The sequence below is a fragment of the Gekko japonicus genome, unplaced genomic scaffold, assembly GCF_001447785.1.
Source record: "Gekko japonicus isolate JY-2015 unplaced genomic scaffold, Gekko_japonicus_V1.1 scaffold808, whole genome shotgun sequence".
Lineage (NCBI taxonomy): Eukaryota > Metazoa > Chordata > Lepidosauria > Squamata > Gekkonidae > Gekko > Gekko japonicus.
Window position 1 is genome coordinate 500,432 of NW_015173697.1, and position 21,692 is coordinate 522,123.

Genomic DNA, 21,692 nt, shown 5'->3' on the forward strand with positions numbered 1-21,692 from the left:
CTAAGGAAACAAACAGGAAAATCATATCACAAAGCTAAACTTAACAATATAGAATCATAGAATCACAGAGTTGGAAGGGGCCATACAGGCCATCGAGTCCAATCCTCGGCTCAATGCAAGATCAGCCTAGAGCATCCCTGGCAAGTGTTTGTCCAGCCGCTGCTTAAAGACTGCCAGTGAGAGGGAGCTCACCACCTCCCTAGGCAGCTGATTCCACTGTTGTTTCCAATGGATGTTGCCAAGCTTTTAACCCTTCCTGCCTTAGCTGGTGGGAAACCTCTTACGCAATCCAGCTTTAGGGACCTCTAGATATTATAATGCCCTGCTTGGTGTAGCAATCAGTATGCCATACTAGAATCTGGGAGTCCCAGTGCAAATATTCAACTCTGCAACTGAAGCTTGCTGGGTGACCTTGGGCCAGTTTCTGTCTCAGCCTCACAGGACTGTTGTTGTGAGGGGACAACAATGTTCTAAACAAATAAAAGTACCGTCTCCACAGAAAGGCAAACTCTATATACCAGGAGTTAGAAATTCTGTGAATTATGCTATTTGCAGTTTGGGCTGCATACTTTATCTTGGCTTGAACACAGGATTCTCCCTCCCCCCTCCCTGGTACGCGCACAGATTGGCATACTGGTGGCCTATATGAAAAGTCTGAAACAGTAGAGTTGAAGGCTAAAAGAGAAGGACCTGATATGGTGTTTTAGGAGTGAAATCTGTCAGATTGCAGGGCAGGCTTTATATGGTGACAGGATGAAATCCATCAGAATTCTATAATGCTGCTAAATCCACAAAAAAATTATCAAACCCGAGATCAGAAATGATCCATTTTTAGCTGTCTCCTACCAGCTATAGAGCACTCTGCCATGAACTGCAAAGAACTCATGCATATACATGATTAAGGATGTGCTAGGCACCCATTTATATAGGAGGAATAAGTCCAGCTAATAGACGAATCAGTTGAACTTCAGCTGCTTTCGGCTGACTCCACTGCAGATATGAATCCTTTCAAAATAGTGGCATAAATAACAGGGAGGGAATGTTTGTACTGTCATGATATAATCTGGAAAACACCAAAATGCTAATTTTCCCTGTAGTAATCTTCTAATTGCTCCAGAATATTCATGCCCTGAAATGCCACCACATTTCCTGTATACTTGATTATTGCTAATTTGGCTTCTTGCTAACACAAAATACCCTGCATCTTTACACCTCCCTGTAATATATCCTTCTCATTTTCTACAACTAGCACTATTATCTCAAGTCTCCCAATGCTACACAAAATCTCCAAAGGATAAAAAGGACTTCCTTCCCTCCCTCTTTGAACAGCCAAAGAAGGAGTAAGGCTTCGGTCACACGCATAAAATAATCTACTTTCAATCCACTTTCCAACTGGATTTTGCCAGTTGGAAAGTGCACTGAAAGTGAATTGAAAGTGTATTATTTTGTGTGTGTGACTGCAGCCATAGTCTATTGCAATGTTTATTGTATCACCTTCCTTTTTTTTACTGCAGTGTCCTCTACCTTTGTAATCCCCCTTCTTCATTATGATTTGTCATGCCCTTTTTTGTTGCTTGTATTGTTTTGCAGCTCTGTAGTCCTTGTCCTACTGTGTTGTTTATTGGAGATTTTTGCTGTCTGATTAAGTCACTCTTCATATTTTGTAATCCGCCTTGAGTCTCAGTGAGAAAGGCAGACTATAAATGAAGTTGTTTATGCTGTTAATAATGAGGAAGAAGATGATAATGAAGATATTATAATAATAATGGTGGATAGGTCACTACTTGACCACAATTAGCTACAGCTGAGACAAAATTCATTTGAAAGCAATGAGATTTACAGTGCAAACCTAAACAAAGTTAACACCCTTCTAAGGCAGTTAACTTCAGTGGATTTAGGTCCCTGCCACACGGCAGGAAAAAAAACGGGCAAAGTGCGGCTTTTAAAAGCCGCCCCAAAACAGAGATGCCGTGGCGGGATCCCACGGATCCCCTGAGCCGCGGCGCCGTTGCTCCCCGGCACGATCAGATGCCGGGGAGGAAGCGACAGTCGGGAGGGGGAGGCTGCCGAACTGCGCGTGTCTGAGCATGCGCGGTTCGGCCAGGAGCCGGGGATGAGCCGGCAGAAGGACGCGCCAGCGATCCCATGGCCGGCCTTGATGCGCCCTTTCCCGAAAAACCACCTAGGTAGGTGGTTTATTATTGATACGGGGTTTTGGGTGGAAGGGCCAGATCGGGAACGGGCGCGCCACGCTACCCAGATGTTGCTGTGGGATCGCGCCCGTTTGCTGCTCCCCCAATCCGTCCCTCTCCTGGCCCAAAACCTCTCGTGTGACCGGGGCCAGAGAGGGTTTAATTCTGCTCAGGGCTGTACTGCAAGTCACTGCTAATCTGCTCCATTGATTTCAATTAGATTAAGACACTGATTATGAGACTCATTTCAATGAGAAATGGGCTCTTATTTTTCATGCAAATTCTTGCCATTTGCTAGAGTTATGGTTATTTGACTTTATGATAACTCTTATGAATATACTTACCTGTACACATCTCTCCTGTCTCTTCATCTATGCATTCTCTGTCATCACATTCACAATATTTACCATGGATCAATCCATTCCCTTCTAAGTCGTCACATTTACACCTGCCACAATGGCAAGTTCCTGTAGAAATCAGAAAAAATAAATGGTAAGAAATAAAGATATGCAGATCTAAGTATAGGAAAGGATATCAAGGACAATCTACTCTTAAGAGAAGGCATGATTTAAAGCCTCACATATCTGCCAGATGTTCATTTGTTAAAATCTGTTTTGTTTTGTTTCACTAATAAGCAGTGGTCATTTTGTAGAAAAAGAGGTGCATGAGCTCATTAGCATAACTTATTTGCATATGCCACACCCCCTGACATCACCAGAAGTGTGTCAGAAGGCAACACCCACCACTCACGCTCCACTGGACTGTTTTGGATTGCTAGCTATGGGGGGGGGGATGCACAGATCTGCCCTCACAGAGGAGGGAGAGCTTGTACCTGAAGGCAGGCCAGGGGGGGCGCTCTGCAACTTACCTGGCTGCTTCTTGCTCCTTTTGGCCCAGCTGAGGGCTGCTGGGAGCAGGGGATGGGGCTTGTTGCATGTGCCCACCCCCTGGGCTCCTTACTGCCAGAGCGCCGCTCCTGTGCGCTCCCGCAGGAAATGACCCCTGCTAATAAGATATACTTTGTTCCAATGGCTCTGATATTGCATACCTCTTTTAAGTATGTATTGTGAATGCCCCACTACCCCACTAAGTCAGCTAAGGAGTTAGAATATTATGAAGAATCTGATTGAGAGCACTGAAAACTTAGAGGTCTCGATTCCCCATTATCCTTCAGTGATATCTCTGGAGATGCACCAGGGCCTACAAATTTCAGGAGACACCCCAAGTCCTTTGGGATTTTTGTGTCTCCATTTCTGGCCATTTCAGTCAGACTCCAAAATGGGCTTCCAGTATAGTAACCAGATGAGTACCAATTTCGCAAAGAATATAGATCGAAGCTAGATCTGGTTCCATCAACCACGAATTAAAAAAATTGCCAACAGCTCCCTCCGTTTCAATCTTAATCAAATTTTCTGGTTCGTCAGACTCACACTGCATGTTCATCCTAGATGTATGAGTGGGTCTCATCCTGATAACCTGTGCTCAATCTCGCAATACCTCAGTTCTTGCAATTAATTTTATTTAAATCTCTTTTTTTGTGCTAGAGTAGTCTCAGATATCATGACAATCTTCGACTTATGATTTGATCAACCCATCAAAATAAAATCTCACCTGCGTTTGAGCAGATGATATCTTGAGAATTCTTGCACATTTCGTTACTCTTCTTCCGTGTAAGGTTGCAGGTCACAGGGAACTGGCAGGCATCACCGTACCAACCTTCCTCACATTTGCACTTTCCACAGTCACACCTCCCATGACCTAGATTACAAAGTGAAGAATGTCAAGCTTTATCCATGTTTTCAGATTCACAGGTCCACACACCAAACCAGGGTGTTTTATTTTTAAACCATCAATAAATTGTTCTTGATCAAGTCTGTGGTGTTTTTTTTAAACATGTCTTTATTAGATTGCCAACTTCCAGGTGGCACCTGGAGATCTCCCGCTATTACAACTCATCTCCAGACAACAAAGAGCAGTTTCCCTGGAGAAAATGGCTGCTCTGGAGGGTGGACTCTGTGGCATTATATCTTGCTGAGGTGCCCCCCAAATCCTTCCCTCCCCAGTCTCCTGCCCTCAAATCTCCAGGTATTTCCTAACCCAGAGCTGGCAACCCTATCTCTACTGTATACCGAGAAGAATGTTCGGTTGCTTATGCAGTCTTACATGGTTTTCAACTGATAGAATGAGTCGAATGGTCACAACAGGTGCAGGAATCAAATTAAGGGTGTATAAAGAGACTGTGACAGCTTCTACAGCATGATCAGAATTACAGCTCTCAAAAAAGCACATTTTAATGTCTTCTTACCTGAGGAAGGAGGAACGTGAAAGAATATGTGCAATTCCAGCAACGGGCTGCTGGGGACACTCAATGTGGACATTCTTCCGCCTCATAGTTCACTGTCACTGCCTACAGCTTTGAGTCTCTGAAGGACTTGATTCTCCTGACCCTTCATGATTTTTCTTTCTTTTTGTAATCAACCTTGTTTGATTCAGCTGCAGACTGTTAGCTTCGTTATGGATTGCCTGTTATGTTGGGTAAATTACTGTTCCTTTGTTCACTCATTGCCCAACATGTGCAGGTGGGAAATGGTGGCCAGCAACCTTTCTTCTAGACCCAGGATATGGCTTTGGAAATAGAATTATACTTCCTAGATCCATGTAACTCAACCATACCCCTATGAATAAGATCGCCTGCTTCACGTTGGGACATACCTGGATATGTTGGGGGTGGAGCCTGAGGAGGGTGAGATCTGGGAAGAAGAGGAGCTTTAGTGGGGTATAATCCTATAAAATCCACCTTCCAAAGCAGCAATTTTCTCCTGGTGGACCGATCTCTGTCGTCTGGAGATCAGTTGCAATTTCAAGAGATCTCCAGCCACCACCTGGGGGTTGGCAACCCTCCCTCTGGGGCTGAGAACTTTTTCAGGATTCTCTGATTTCTATGTGTTGTTCTCCGAGTGATATAGCTTCCAAAAAACAAGCATGTTCTGTATGATACACATATCATCTGTTACACTGATTTGCTTATGGATTTGAATCTCTCATTCCAAGTAATGTATTTCAACTGCTATGCAATACTGCAGAATGGCTGATTTGGTTTTATATGAGGCATTCCCAAATGCCGACAGAACTAAAAATAAGGAAGGAAGGCCAATTGAATGTTGTAGCATTCAATAATTTAAAAACAGCTTTACGCCTCATGGGAGCTTCAGATTCATGCAGAGATCCAGAGATCCATAGTATTGGCTGCTGTGTATCAGTTCCCCCACCCCATAATACTCATAATAACAATCCGATTAACACTGTAATAACTGCCTATACTATTTCTCCTGGCATCTCAAAATTTCATTCCACCTCCACATTTAGGAAATAGTTAATTCTGCAGATTAAACCACTTTTCTTTTCCAAACAAGCAGCTGGCAGTTTGAAATAATTATCCATTTACTTTACCAATATGACCACAGACACACACACACACAGCAAAATGAAAGAGAGGAACACAGGCATAAAGAGTGTCGGCAGACAGAATATTTTTCATTAAAGGATAACCTTCCATTTTGTTTCTGCTTCAGTGGTGGTCAATACTCTGGTCTCTACTGGTTCATGAAGATAAGGATTCATTCCAGTGTTAAATAAAAATCCCTCACTTATCTCTTTTCTTAATATTAGCAACAGTACCGCAACTTAGCCTTCATCTATTGCAGTCTCCCTAGCAAATTAGTAGCTCGATCTCTCTTGATAAAGGGAAGAGCCAATGAAAGCAGGAAAGCCACCCCCACCCCCCAGTTCCTTAAACAGCAATTTAGCTGCCTGGGTTTCCTAATCTTCTTTACCTGGTGGCTAGGCAGTCTTAATCCCTCACAGTCAATGGAGATAAGCATTAATCACAATACAGTAGTACACAAAAGCCCTAAACATTTCTGTCTTTCAAAACAGAAGATATGGTAAACACTTTCTGCCAGCATAGTTGTCCACTTGAGTTCATTGATTACTTTTATTCAAAGTAGTCACTATGAACTAACTGGAAGCTCCCGCCACCCCCCAGTAGGGGGATGTATAACTATTAGCCACTACCTCCTTAGGTATTTAGTGGGTCCTTTAACATAGGCAGATTAGCATGTAGGATTGGATCACATCTAGATTTCTAAAAAATACACATACAAGAAGTCACCTAGTACTGAGTCAGTCAGTCTACTCGTCCACCATAGAAAAAGAAATTTACAGATGAAGAAGCTTATTCTTCTATTTCTTCACACTCTTCTTCTTTCATCCTTCTCTTAAAAAACAAACAATGAAGAATCTCATTGAAGACAGACATAGGATAATAGGGACTGACATGGTTTGTTGCGATGATCAAGGGCCAACTTTATTTTACCAGCAAGGTAAGGAACTGCAGCAGTCAAGGGCAAAACTCATCCCATACTTAATCAGGGGGCAGGCAACTGATAGGATGCATAAGAGTCAGGCCTCCTCTGTCTGTGTGTCCCTGCATTCCAGGTGAGGCCACCCTGGCTCTGAGCCCTGAGCAGACAAGTTGCATCCTGCCCAGGTTCGTCCTTGCCAAGAATTTACTGATGCTCGAAGGAAGTGTGCCATGTCCTTTATCCCTAGCTGCAAGTTCTTTGGGTCAAGATAAGGGCAACCTCTAAGAGGTTCTTGGGAGAAAAGGCAGCATGGTATAACCTGATCTTTTCTGATCTTGGATCAGTACTTGGAAGGGGGATCACCAAGGAAGACTCTGCAAAGGAAGGCCATTGCAAACCACCTCTGCTTCTCACTTGCCTTGAAAGACCCTTGCTGGGGTCGCCACAGGTCAGCTGTGACTTTATGGCACCACACAAACACACTAGGTTCTTGACCCAGTTCCATGAGAGGCACTCTAACTCCAAGGACCTGGTCTGAAGAATTTCCTCTTCATCCTTCAAATGATGCCTCAGGGTCCTCATCTAAGTTTTATTCTTAGAACACACTTTACCTGTTAATATCACAGCTAGAGGACACTGATACCTAAGGCAACTAACCAGTTAGGGTGTGGGAAAGTCTACTCCCATGATGAAGAAGAAGAAGAAGAAGAAGAAGAAGAGATTGGATTTATATCCTGCCCTTCACTTGGAGTCTCAGAGCGGCTTACAAATGCCTTTCCCTTCCCCTCCCCACAACAGACACCCTGTGAGGTAGGGGGGGCTGAGAGAACTCTGACACAAACTGCTCTTTTTCAAGGACAGCTGTGCCAGAGCTTGTGACTGACCCAAAGTCACATCAGCAGGTGCAAGTGGAGGAGTGGGGAATCAAACCTGGTTCTCCCAGATTAGAGTCCGCGCACTTAACCACTACACCAAACTGGCTCAGAGTGGATTAGGTGACACCTCCCCCCCCCCAGCTTGTGGCAAGCTGATCAGAGAGTTGTGGCCAGGTGAACCAGACAGGCAAAATTTCCTACTTGACCCAACCACCTTGTGCCCACTCTGAAACATTGGGAGGCAAGGTAGGCACCTTGTCTGATGGTGGGTCAAAAAGGCAGGGACACACAGATGGTGCCTCACAGCCTTCTCCTATGATACCCTAATGCTTTGTCTGCACCCACCCAGGCATACCGACACCCACTAGTTCCCTTTTGTGGCGGGCTGCCAGCAAACCCTTACCCCCTGGCTTCATCCTTTGCAGGGGAGGGAACTGAGTGGCATTTTTCCATTTCATCATGTCCTCCCTTCTTTCTTCCTTCTCTAAAAAATCAACAAAAGCTAGCCAAAAAGAAATGTGATCCATCTTAGCTCTGGGCCTAATCCACCTTGATTTACCAGCTGTAAACCAATAACACCGGTTCTATTGTCTTGGATCCTACAAACCATGAGCTGAGAGGAGTTCAAGGAAGGGAACTTTGCTGCTCCATTGTAAAGTATGTGCTTTTCCTCTGAACATTAGGCCCTCCCTATATACATCAATAACTGACCTTATAACCTGTCATAGTGACATCATAAGCCAGGGGACCCCAACACGGTGCCCATGGGTTCCATGGAACCCACCAAGTGTTTACAGAAAGTGGGTGGGGCCAGTTAGGGCTTTTGCCCACCAAGGCTTATAACAGGCCATTGTAAATTTGATTGGCTGTGCAGATTAAAAACAACAGCATTGCTTTGGCAGCACCTGCCACCACAGCACAAAGATCTTGAATATGTGGCTGAAGGAAAGCTGCGACAGCCATTATGTAGCTGGCTCCACCTCCTGAGGTGGGGCATTTTGTGGCTGTGTCCACCACACTATGTCAGAATTCGAAAGGTGTCTGCAGGCTCAAAATGGTTAGGGAACCTATCATAAACCACAGAATTAGGTTCATTGCCTTGCAAATTCTGAGTATTTAGAGCTCACAAGGATAAACAACTATAACCCCAATCCAATATAATTTGCAGGTGCTTAAATTTAATTTAAATTAATGGGACATAAGTTACTCATGCCTAACTTGTCCCACTACACTGCAATGGACCAACTTTCTCTAAGTTTGATCTATACTTACAGCCCTATGTTGTAACCCCTTAAAATGCAACATTGAATACACTCCTCTTCCTCCCCCCCCAGTCCCGCTCCAGTGCTTAAGATTCAGGTGGGGTAGCCATGTTGGTCTGAAGCAGCAGAACAAAGTTTGAGACTAGTGGCACCTTTAAGACCAACAAATGTTTGTTCAAGGTATAAGCTTTCATGTGCATGCACACAAAAGCTTATACCTTAAATAAAGCTTTGTTGGTCTTAAAGGTTCCACTGGACTCAAACTTTGTTATGTAAAAAGCAAGCATGTGACATTTTTCTAGCCACAATTTCATGCCAGGAGAAAAGTTTCACCTACTAAATGTATGTGCTAACGACTATTTAAAACTCAGAACAATGTTAGGCAAAGCTGTCTCCTCTCGTATGAAGATAAGATCTTATGACTTCTAACTTCAGCAATTTAATTCTCTCTACCATGCAACAGAAAATAGCCACTGCATTATAACAAATACTTGGGGCAACAGTCACATATAACGAATTATAAAATTAATTTTAAATTATAAATATATTATAAAAATAAATTAGTTTATATTTAAATCCACTGAGTTTTTAGAAGACAGGTGAAAGGGATGGGATTCCTTTTTAAACATCATAGAAACAGGGGAGGGAAATCTGCAGCTGATATGGTAATTAAATTGGGCTCATCAGATTTTTTTATCAGCTACAGAATGATTCAAGAACAGCTTATCAGAATCCGTAAAGTGCTTCATGGAATAGTTTAAGAAATCACTTATGATTGATCCTCGCTTGAATGACAGAGGATTTAGAAGGCAGGAAAGAAAATGAGAGAATGGGAGGATTCTATAATTGTTGTCCAGCTCGAAAGAGAGAATAAAGCGTCATCACCTGACTCAGTGAATTTCAATATAATCCTCTGATCCTGGCTATGCCAGTGCAAAAAGGAGAATACTTGTGCATTGTATGCTCAGACAAACACCGCACATACACAAGATGCACTATAACAGGGTCTTCACAGGGATTAGCATATGGTTTCTGGCAAATTCCCATTCCTCTTTACTAGGATTAACAACTCCCCACTCCTGAAAGTAATGGAAAATCTATCCAAATAATAGATTATTCTGATGAGGTGTCGCGTCCTCCCTTGGTCCGCGGGGTAGCGCCTCCTGTGGCCGTGTTGCCGAGGTTTGGGTCAGGCTCCGGCAGGACGGGCGGTCCAGGAGGCGGTCGGGTCCAAAAAGGGAGAGGGAGTGAGGGGCCTCAGACAGGCAGGGGACGGGGTTAAGATCACCCCGAACGTCCCTCTGCCAGCATGCTGCGAACGTTTCCCGCTCTCTCTCTTGCTTGCCATTTTTCTCTCTCTGCGTCTCCCTCAATTGCACAGCATGCTCCTCCTCCCTGGCCCCTTCTCCACCCTGCCTTTTAATTCCCCGCCCCACTCCCGGGACCGTCCCTCCACCCCTTGGCTTGGTACACACCCCTCTTTATTTACTGAGACGCCGGTAGGGCGTCTCCGGGGTGGATGTTGGTACACCGCTCAGCATTCGCTCTCGGTCCGTCGGCTAATGGAAAATCTATCCAAATAATAGATTATTCTGATGAGGTGTCGCGTCCTCCCTTGGTCCGCGGGGTAGCGCCTCCTGTGGCCGTGTTGCCGAGGTTTGGGTCAGGCTCCAGCAGGACGGGCGGTCCAGGAGGCGGTCGGGTCCAAAAAGGGAGAGGGAGTGAGGGGCCTCAGACAGGCAGGGGACGGGGTTAAGATCACCCCGAACGTCCCTCTGCCAGCATGCTGCGAACGTTTCCCGCTCTCTCTCTTGCTTGCCATTTTTCTCTCTCTGCGTCTCCCTCAATTGCACAGCATGCTCCTCCTCCCTGGCCCCTTCTCCACCCTGCCTTTTAATTCCCCGCCCCGCTCCCGGGACCGTCCCTCCACCCCTTGGCTTGGTACACACCCCTCTTTATTTACTGAGACGCCGGTAGGGCGTCTCCGGGGTGGATGTTGGTACACCGCTCAGCATTCGCTCTCGGTCCGTCGGCTCCGCCGTCTCACTCCTCTTCCCAGAGGCTGCTCCGCGGGCCCCGGTCTTGTCCCCTGGCTTAGCCGGTGCAGCGTGCATCGAACGAGATCGCTGCTCCCATCTCTCACGCTGGATCGTCGGGTCCTCCCCTCTCTGGTAAGGCATGCAGTGGGGGTCTTGCGGGTTCATCGGGGGTTCTGGGGTCCGGTCCTCACGGCCCGCGACCCCCGGAGCAGGACATGAGGGCAAAAGAGGATATAGGAAACGAACTAGGGAAAGTCTGTCACTATTGGCTACTGTTAGTGGATTTTGTTATGGAGCTAGAGTCAAAGCTCCCTCCGTCAGATACAAAGTGAAAATATTGCTTCAGGAAGATGGCAGAGAAGCTGAATGAATTATTTGCATCTGGTTTTATTGTAGAAATTGTGGGGCACATACCCACAGTGGACAGCCACTATTTTTGGGAAGGCTGTCTGAAAGACTGACTCAAATTGAGGCAAGGTTGCCAGGTCTGGGTTGGAAAATACCTGGAGACCTTGGGGGTGGATCTGAGAAAGGGTGGGGTTTGGGGAGGGGAGTGACCTCAGCATAGTACAATGCCATAGAGTCCATCCTTCAAAGCAGCCATTTTCTCCAGGGGAGCTGGTCTCTGTCAGCTGGAGATCAATTGTAAAAGCGGGAGATCCCCAGGCCCCACCTGGAGGCTGGCAACCCTAAATTGAGGTGATGGGAGGTGAAGTACTGGGCAAATTAAAAGTAATACATCTCCGAATCCAGAAGTTATATACCCAAGGATGCTGGTGGTGCACAGTTCCCTCAAGTCACAGTTGATTTATGATGACCCTGTAGGGTTTTCAAGACAAGAGACATTCAGAGGTGGTTTGCCCTTGCCCGCCTCTGCATTGTACCCCTGCATTTCCTTGGTGGTCTCCCACTCAAATACTAACTTAGTGCTGACCTTGCTTAGCTTCTGAGATCAGGTTAGCCTAGGCCATTAGGGCCCAAGGGTACTAAAGGAGTTCAAATGTGGAATTATTGAACTTCTGCATAGTATATTTAATATATCACTATAATCAGCCTCTGTGGTGGAGGACTGGAAAGTATCAAATGTTACAATGATTTTTAAAAAGGGATCCCAGTGGGCATCCAGGAAATAATAGCCCAGCTATCTTAACATCTGCACCTGGTAGTAGAAACTACTATAGAACAAATGAGGGACCCACAAGCACTTACAGAGGGCATCTTATTTTCCCTTACCTCACTACTTCTTTTTTCTGTTCCCTGGCAGCCCCCATAGTCTCTCCACTTCTCCTGCTTCTTTCTTTACTTCCCACACACCAGCCAACCTACTTTTATCTGTCCCGTGTGTTCAGCTTTCCTGTCTTCCCACTCATGGCAACTTCTTCCTGGGAAAACTCTGGCCAAGTTGTGTGGTATTAGCTGAGGCGGGCTCAGTTCTGCAGTAGAAACTGCAAGAACTTGCAGGGGCTAACTTACTTGTATCCTGTATCCCCTCCCTGAACTATTTCCTCTTTCTCTCCTCCTGGCAGCCCCAGTATCTTCACCTTTCCCTGCTTCCTTCATTCCTTCACACCCACTCACCCACCAATCTACCTTTTATCTGCTCTCCATCTTCAGCTATGTTTATTTATTTACTTCATTAATATTTCAACTTTCTCCACAATGGGGACCCAATGGGGACAACAAACCTTTGAGGTAGATTAGACCAAGAATGTGTGACTGGCCCCAAGTTACTCAGTAAGCATCTGCAACAGTTGGGGTTTGAACCTGGTTCTATCAGATCCTAGTCTTGGGTTACCAAGTACCTACCGCAAATCGGTGGGGGACACATGGTCCCCGGCCAGAACATTCCTCCCTGTAACACACCCACGCCGTACCATTCCATCACCAGGAAGTGACGGCAGGCAACACTCTGGCAATGGAGCTGGAAACTCGATGGTACCATTGAGTTTCCAGCCCCATTGCCAGAGTGTCGCCCGGCATCACTTCCTGGCGACGGCATGGTGCGGCACATCTGTTTTTCGCGTGGGAATGGTCCTGAGAAGAAGTATGTGTCCCCTGCCGATTCTCGGTAAGTACTTGGTATGCCTATCCTAGTCTGAAACTCTAACCATTATACCACACTGGCTTTTGTGGGGTGACTTCTGTTGAACAGTAGTGAGCAGAGGGGCCTAAATGAGTCATGCAAGTTAGGTGGTAGCAATTTATCTGGTAATAGCTTGTGGGCCTGCCCCTGACAAGGCAGCCCTGGAAGGTCCCTGTCTCCTCCCCCTTGCCTTTTACTGACTGAAGCCAGGGCTTGAAGGCTGGCAATACTGTTGTGGTTGTGTAGCAACTACCGATGAGGGCATTTGTTTCTTAAAGCTACAGGAACTCCTTTTATCATTAGGGTTATCCTCCCAATGTTTTTTTTAAAGGCATCAGATTTTTCTGTAAACTTCAGACTTTTTCAGGTTTGAGAATTAGATATATTACAAGGAGCGGACCCGCGATACTTGCGGGGGGGAGGGACCTCCACACATGAGGCAGAGGAGGAAGCAGCAGGAGGAGATAAGTTTCCCCCCATCCCGCCGGTTCCTCCCCCGTCTCCTCCATCCCCCCGCTCGATCTCCCCCGCTCAGGCCTCGCTGCTCTCTCTCTCCCCCCCGCTCCGAAGCGAGGCCCGAGCAGCCTGCCGCTCAGGCCTCGCTGCTCTCTCTCTCTCCCCCCTCCGCCGCCTCGCTGCTGTCTCCCCCCCCAAGCAGCAGCGGCGAGGGAGTTCGCAGAGTGTCCCCTGCGCATGCTCAGGGGACGTTCTGTCACTTTTGGGGGGATTTAAGTATCCCTCCGATATTTTTTTCGAGTTTTTAGATTTTTGTGCACACCTGGGGACTGCCCCAAGTGTGCACAAAAATCTCCCTCCCCCCCAGGTGCCCCCGATGCGTGGATTTAGGTATCCACACGCAGGGGGCGCCTTTCGCTATTAGATATATAGATTAGTCTCATAATGGAACAAAGCCTGCTGAGGGAAAGCAGCATGGCTTCTGCAAAAGGAATGCTTGCCTTACCAAAACTTTCTTCTTTCAGAGGATTAACAAGCATGTGGATAAGGGTGAGCCAGTAGATATTATCTACTTGGATTTCCAAAGGCTTATGACAAAGGTACCTAACCAAAGATTCCTGAGTAAACTTAGCCTTAGAGGACAGCTCTTCTTATAGTTCTTCTTAAAAGTTGGTTAAACAACAGGAAGCAGTGCGTATAGCGAAATGGACAGTTCTCACAATAGACAAAAGTAAGCAGTGAGGTCCCACTTGAATCAGTATTGGTGGCAGTATTATTTAATTTGTTCATAAATAATCTGGCATTGGGGGTAACCAGTGCTGTGGCCAAGTTTACAGCTGATTCCAAATTTATCAGGATGGTGAAAACCGAAGCAGATTCTGAAGAGCTCTCTAAACTGGATGAGTGGGCAACAACATGGCAAATGAAGTTCAAGATAGGTAAGCATAGGAACAAAAAAATTCCTTAATTTAAATACATACTGAAGAAGTCTGCTTGGGTAGAGACTCAGAGGGACAGAGATCTCAGGGTTGTGGTGGACAGCTCAATTAAAATGTCAAGTCAGTGAGCAGCAGCGGTGAAAAAGCATACTCCGTGCTGGGGATTCTTAGGAAAGTACAAATAAAATGGCCAATATTGTAATGCCCTTGTATAGAGTGATGGCACAAGTTCACTTGAAATACAGTGTACATTTCTGGTTACTCTATCTCAAAAATATATATTGCAGAAGAGGGCAACCAAGAGCTGGGGAAAGTAGACAGAGAGTCGGGGGGGGGATTTAATGAAACGGATAGGCAATAGATTGAGGATGGACAAAAGAAAATGCTTCTTTACTCAATGAGTAAATAAATTGTGGAATTCACTGCTAGTGGACATCATGATGGGGATAAAAGGGGATTAGACAGATTCATGGAGCCCATTTACTAGTCATTGCGATTAAAGAGAATTGTCATAGAAACAGCAAAAATCTGAATACCAGTGCAAGGAAGCAATATAAGGTAAGGTCCTAGCATCTATGCCCTGTTTGTTAGCCCTCCAGGACAACTGGTTGGCAAATGAGTTAGAGAGGATGCTGGACTAGATTGACCACTGGTCTGGTCTGATCCACCAGGACTCTTCATATGTCCTTGTAGCTGCTACCATGGAACAAGGAACATTGAAACACATGGACTTTGGGTCCCTCCCAGTTCCATGATTGCTTTGTAGAACTGAAAGGTTTTTTTTAAAAAAAAACACACCTTCCAGGTAACACTGGACACATAGAATCACCATGCCTACACCTGGTCCTACCCTCTTTTACTTAATTTCAGTGGGACTAAGCACATGTGCCTAGGATCAGTATGTTAATATAGACAATACTTAATTTCAGTGGAACTAAGCCTAGGATCAGTATGTTAATATAGACAATTTGCTTTGATTAATTTGAACGGATGATAGGAAGGCTAGCTAGTATTCATTCTTTCTCTTTAACAATAATAATAAGACTTGCTGTAGCACAGCAATCAAAATGAACACACCACTTCTGAAGAAAAAGGCAGCCAAGTTCTAAGTTTAAAACAGAAAAAAGGTTGCCCTCTGGAGGATAATACTGTTATAAGAAAGATTATACAAGCTGGGTTGAAATAAAAAAAAATCATCATATACTAAAACCCTATACAATGTGCTTCTATGATTTTAGCATTATTCAGTGCAAACAAAATGCACCCTCAACCTGAGAACATAATGATATGCCAACCTGACTGAAAGAAAGGAATCGTTATAGATGTATGATTCATACACAAATCTATATATAAACTAGGGATCTGTGACAGTTAAATAGTTCTGTTTCCTGTTAAAAAACAACAAAGCACTAGTGATGGATATCACTGCCACCTCTTTCAGTTGTTCATAGAATCAAAAGTGGAAGGGATCTCAAGGCCCGTGCCATCTAGTCAAAACCAATGTGGATAGAATAAGTTCATAGAATAAATTTTGGGTGACATACGGTACATTTTTCTCTCCCCCCCCCCGGCACACCTGTTGACAATTCTCTTCAGTACTGAAGGTGGTCAGACACAGGAAGAATAAAAATATGGCTGTATTTGGAAAGATGTCTGTTGGCCATGTGGGGTGAGCAAAGAAAACTGTCTGTAAGAGTTATGTTTAGGTCAGTGTTATATATATGGCCTAGTGTTTAACTACCCTGTTGCCCTAGTTTCCACAGCTGACCAGCATACCTGTTGATGTGTTGGCCCCCACTGCTAGGAAAGCCTTCCTTGAGACATCAGTTGCATTTAGACCTCAAAAGAAGATGTAGTTAAACTGGGATTTGCCAGCATGTGCACAGACACAGCTTGTTTGTCATGCCTGCATGTTCCCCTATCTCTTGCCCATTTTTACTTCCCTTTATATGCACTGCACATTTAAGGATCTGGGGTTTGAAAAACCTTGAAATAAACTCCAGTTCTCCATGATGTCCACATTTAAGTGTCTAGGTGAACTGGAGTTGTTTGACTTCCCAGTTTGTGGGAGACAAACTCCAGTTCATCCTGGCACCTGTATTTGGACATAAGGAGGAACTGGTGAGGAGGAGGAGAAGGAGAAGAAGGAGAAGGAGAAGGAGAAGGAGAAGGAGAAGGAGAAGGAGAAGGAGAAGGAGAAGGAGAAGGAGAAGGAGAAGGAGAAGGAGAAGGAGAAGAAGAAGAAGAAGAAGAAGAAGAAGAAGAAGAAGAAGAAGAAGAAGAAAGAAGAAGAGTTGGATTTATACCCCTCCCTTTACTCAGAGTCTCAGAGCGGCTTACAATCTCCTTCCCTTCTTCTCCCCACAACAGACACCCTGTGAAGCAGGTGAAGTTGAGAGAGGTCTGTGAGAACTGTGGCTGACCCAGCTGGCTGCATGTGGAGGAGTGGGGAATCAAACCCATTTCTCCAAATAAGAGTCTGCCGCTCTTAACCACTACACCAAACTGGTTTCATTCACCTTCTCAAACCTAGAAGCTTTGATTATACTTCACATATGAGGGGAGGAGGGGAGCAGGGAAGCACATGGCCCTGACATAGGATTGCCATCTCTGGGTTGGGAAATAGTTGGAGATTTTGGGGGTGGAGTCTTTGGAGGGGGACCTCATTGGGGTATAATGCCACAGAGTCCACCCTCCAACGCAGCTATTTTCTCCAGGGGGACTGATATTTGTAGTCTGGAGAACAGTTGTAATACCAGGAGATCATCAGGCCCCACCTGGAGGTTGGCAGACCTCCCCTGACAACACACTGTGGTCACTGTCATTGCAGCCAATTCTAATTTAATTACTGCTTAGTGACTCATGAATGAAGCCTCACAGAAGCTAAGGGACTGTCAGTGTCACCCTAAGCGGGTCTACTCAGAATCCTACTCAGGCCCATTCGATGGGATTTACTCCTAGGAATGTGTTCTTAAGATTGCCCTGTACATTTATGTTTTCAGATCCTCCTTCATTCTCACTTAGGGCTGCCAGCTCTGGGTTGGGAAATACCTGGAGATTTTGGGGGTGGAGCCTAAGGTAGGCAGGGTTTTTTTGGGGGGGATCTCAGCAGAGTATAATATCAGAGAGTCCCAGAGTTTTCTTCTGGGGGAATATGCCAGAACGGAGTTCCAGAACCTCTTCAAGTTTTTTTTTTTTTTTTTTGGTAAACAAATTTTATTTTCTCAGGAATACAACATGTAAGATTAAATCATTTCATTCTATCAATTGTCTACCCCATTCCCAGTTCCTCCCCTCCCTCCAATGGCTTCCCACAATGCTTCCACCCCTGCTCCAAATTACTTCATATCATCAACAATATCAGTTTCTTATCATTACAATCTAAAGATAACATCATTTGACTTAATATTGATCTAAACATATTAAGTTTTGTTTCACATCCCAGTTCTTTTCCAGATATATTTTAAAGTCACCCCATTCTTGAAAAAACACGTTGTCTTCTTTATTGTTCAACTTCTTCGTAATTTTGTCCATCTCTGCCATGAACAGAACTTTTTGTATCCAGTCCTCAATTTCTGGCACTTTCTCTGTTTTCCAAAATTGTGCATAAATCATTCTCGCTGTTGTGATTAAGTACCAGAATAAGGTCTTTTTAGTTGTATTGACTTCTTCCATTTTCAATCCTAAAAGCAGAATTTCCGGTGCCTTTTTAAAAGAGCATTTCAAAATTTTTTGCATTTCTTTGTGGACTTTTGTCCAAAAGTCAACTGCTTTCTCACAAGTCCACCACATGTGGTAAAATGAGCCTTCATGGCTTTTACATTTCCAACACTTATTTGACATATTCTGGTTCATATTTGCAATTTTTTTCGGAGTCATGTACCACCTATACATCATTTTATAACAATTCTCTCTAACATTGGTACAAGGCGATATCTTAATAGAATTTTTCCACAAATATTCCCAGGTTTCAATAGCCACTTCCGTATTCATATTTATCGCCCATTTTATCATTTGCCCTTTTACAGTCTCATCTTCAGTATACCATTTTAGTAACACTTTATACATTTTAGAGATATTTTTCCCCCCTCCACTCTCCCAAATCATTTCAATCTCATTTTTTTCCTCTCTAAAACCATAGTTTCTTTTATCTGATCTAAAAAGGTCAAAAATCTGCATATATTTCAGCCATTCATAATCATATTCAATTTCATTCTGCTTTTTCATTACCCATTCTGTTCCCACTTTTTTAATTAGATCTTTATATGGCAACCAATCTTTATCTCTATGTCTTGAGTAAGATGTTAACACTTCCACTGGTACAATCCACAATGGTCTTACATCACAAAAGTATTTTTTATACCTCATCCATACCACAAATAATGCTTTTCTTACCACATGAAGCTTAAAAAAGCTATCCATTTTTGTTTTGTCATACCATAAATATGCATGCCAACCAAATCTACAATCATGGCCTTCTAACCCCAGTAACTTATCATTTTCTAATTTCACCCATTGTTCCATCCAGGTTAGACAGACCGCTTCATAATATAGTCTAAGATTTGGTAATTGTAACCCACCTCTATCTTTGGCATCACAAAGAATTTTCATCTTGATTCGCGGTTTCTTGCCTGCCCAAACAAACTTTGATAGTTCTTGTTGCCACTTAAGTAGCAAATCTGTCTTACTAAGTATTGGTATTGTTTGGAACAGGAACATCAAACGTGGTAGGACATTCATTTTTATGACTGATATTCTTCCCATCAGTGACAAATTCATTTTGTCCCATTTCTTAAAGTCTTGAGTTAACTTAGTCCATAGTTTTTCATAATTGTTCTTATATAAGTCTATATTTCTTGCAGTTAACTCAATACCAAGATATTTAGTCTTTTTTACTACTTCACATTGTACCAGGTCTTGCAGTTCCATTTGTTTTTGTTTCGTCATATTTTTACAAATAAGCTTCGTCTTATTCTTATTGACATAAAATCCGGCCAATTCTCCAAAGTCCTTTATTTTTTGGAATAGTAACGGTAATTTGTCTGTCGGGTTTTGCACAATGAACATTACATCGTCAGCAAATGCTCGATATTTGTATTTAAGTCCTTTGTGTGTCAGTCCCGTTATCTCTTGATCTTGCTGTATTTTTTGTAGAAGTATCTCCAACACCCAGATAAATAATAACGGTGATAGGGGACAACCCTGTCTGGTGCCTTTCTGTACCTTGAAGCTATCGGTCAGTTCTTTATTTACATTCAGTTTAGCTCTTTGTTCAGAATAGATAGCTTCAATGCAGTTTCTAAAGTGTTGTCCCACTTCTATTTTTTCAATCATTTGCAGCATAAACTTCCAGTTAAGATTGTCAAATGCCTTTTCGGCATCGACAAATAAAAAAGCTACTTCTTGTTCAGGGTGTTTCTCATAATATTCAATTGCGTCCATTACTATTCTTACATTGTCTCTGATCTGTCTCTTTGGTCCCTCTTGAAAGTTCTAGCACCTCTTTTTCCATTAAAAAAATAAAAAGCCATGGAGTCCACCCTCCAAAGCAGCCATTTTCTCCAGTGGAACTGATATTGGTTGTCTGGAGGTCAACTGTAATAGTGGGAGATCTCCAGGTGCCACCTGTAAGTTGGCAGCCTTATATCTCACCACACCCTGTTTTCAATATAATCTTTTCCCTTCAATTGTTAAATAAATACTACATTAAAAAAACTTATTTGACATGAGAAGCTGATATAGCAGAGTGTTAAGGTTTCAACAGTTGAAGGTAAAATTATACAATTGGGTTCTCTTGAAAATAGGGCTTTCTTTCAGCAGCTTGGATCCCTACATTTCCCATGAATTTTAGCCCACACGTTAATGGAATTCTCTAAAAGAAAAACAAACAAACCTGGCAATGGTATTATTGACATTAGCTGAGTGCCTGTAAGTATTCCTCGTTGGTATTGGCTGGGGTAATGGCTCCATCACTCTGTTCTCCAGCTACACTATCAACAATTGGTCTGCATGGGGATAAGAAGTTAATGGACTACACCACGATTAAATTTTGCTGGTCAGACAGGATAATAAGAGCAGATCCCTCCACTGAAGTCAGTGACTCAGTAAATTGGAATGCAGGGCAAACCTGAACTACTGGTATTATACTTAGACTTGGAGTTACATTTTCATAATCAGTGTCAATGACTGGAATGGAAAGAATTTGTTCATTTCAGATACTGACACATAGTACTGTTGATCTGGGCTCTTCTGTTCTGTTCTTCTGTTCCACTTGTCTCCATTGCTGTCTGTTGAAAAAGGGGTTGCTGCCAAGTCAACCTGTATGCCCTCATATTCTTAAAAGACTGACAGCCAGTTTGGTGTAGTGGTTAAGAGCCAGGGACTCTAATCTGGAGAACTGAGTTCGATTCCCCACTTCCCCACTTGAAGCTAGATGGGTGATCTTGGTCAAGTCACATCACTCTCAGCCTAAGAATAAGCATAGCTTGCCACCTAGTGGTGGCAAAAAAGAGCTACAGCTTCGGCAGCCAAACAATCCCTCCAGGGATCTTCTGACTATTCTACACACAATGTTATACAATAATTTCATTTTTTTCTCTTAAGAGAGCCCATAGTGCATGGGAGAGGTAGAAACTAAGGCTGACAGCATGCTACTGGGTGCCACTAATACGTGGCTTGAAAACTTGGGGTGCAGAATACCAGACGGTTTCACTCCAAGATCTGTTTTGCTTATGTCACTCTGTAAACACCATACATATTTAGGGTGCTCTATCAAGAATAGCTATCCTTACAAAAGTCTGAGATTCTCACAAAAAGCAGGATATAATTGTACTATAAGACTGTTCAAGTAACGAGTATACAATTCAGAAAGCACAAAGCCATTAATTTGAAGGAACTGCTAGTCCACCCATCTAACACTAGTCCCCAAAGACTAGCTTCCCACAAATCAACTTGGATGAAAACCCTGGATGAGAAACTGATGAAAGTCAGAATGTTGATTGATGATGTTTTTGAGATGGGCAAAACCAAAGCATTTTCTCTGATCAAAAAGTGAGTCTTGGAAATCGACCATAGTAGTTTGATTCTGAGAGCCCTCAGAGCACATTCACCCCTATTTTTTGGTATTTCTTACCCAAAATCTTTACCCCCATATATGTACTATTTTACAATCCCATGTTACTGCACAGCTTTTTTGTTTGCAAGACTGAACGTTATACCTACAATGCTTTTGCAGGGGAGATTTTTGAATAGGCCCTACACTGGCAGGAGTTGCCCTTGTGGCCTTAATAGGATTGATACATCCTTTTACACCCTGCTGGAATGCAGATTTATTGAGATTATGAGGGATTACTATATTAAGCCTTTATTCAACCAATCACCTCCCTATACTCAGGAAACTCTGGCTCTTTTGCTCAGTGGCAAGGATCCTAAAATCACTCTAACAATTGCAAAATTAATCTCAGTCCTTTTAGCCCTTGCATCT

At 43.7% G+C, this 21,692-nt stretch overlaps 1 protein-coding gene across 1 annotated transcript in view; it reads right to left on the reverse strand.

Moving 5' to 3' along the window:
* ITGBL1 (integrin subunit beta like 1) overlaps window positions 1–21,692 on the reverse strand; it is a 255,396-nt gene that overhangs the window by 123,850 nt on the left and 109,854 nt on the right. Inside the window, exons 3-4 of the mRNA XM_015423197.1 lie at window positions 3,804–3,950; window positions 2,537–2,659 (exon numbers count right to left, since the gene is read on the reverse strand). Coding sequence (XP_015278683.1) covers window positions 2,537–2,659; window positions 3,804–3,950 — 270 coding nt within the window. The remainder of the gene's footprint in view (window positions 1–2,536; window positions 2,660–3,803; window positions 3,951–21,692) is intronic.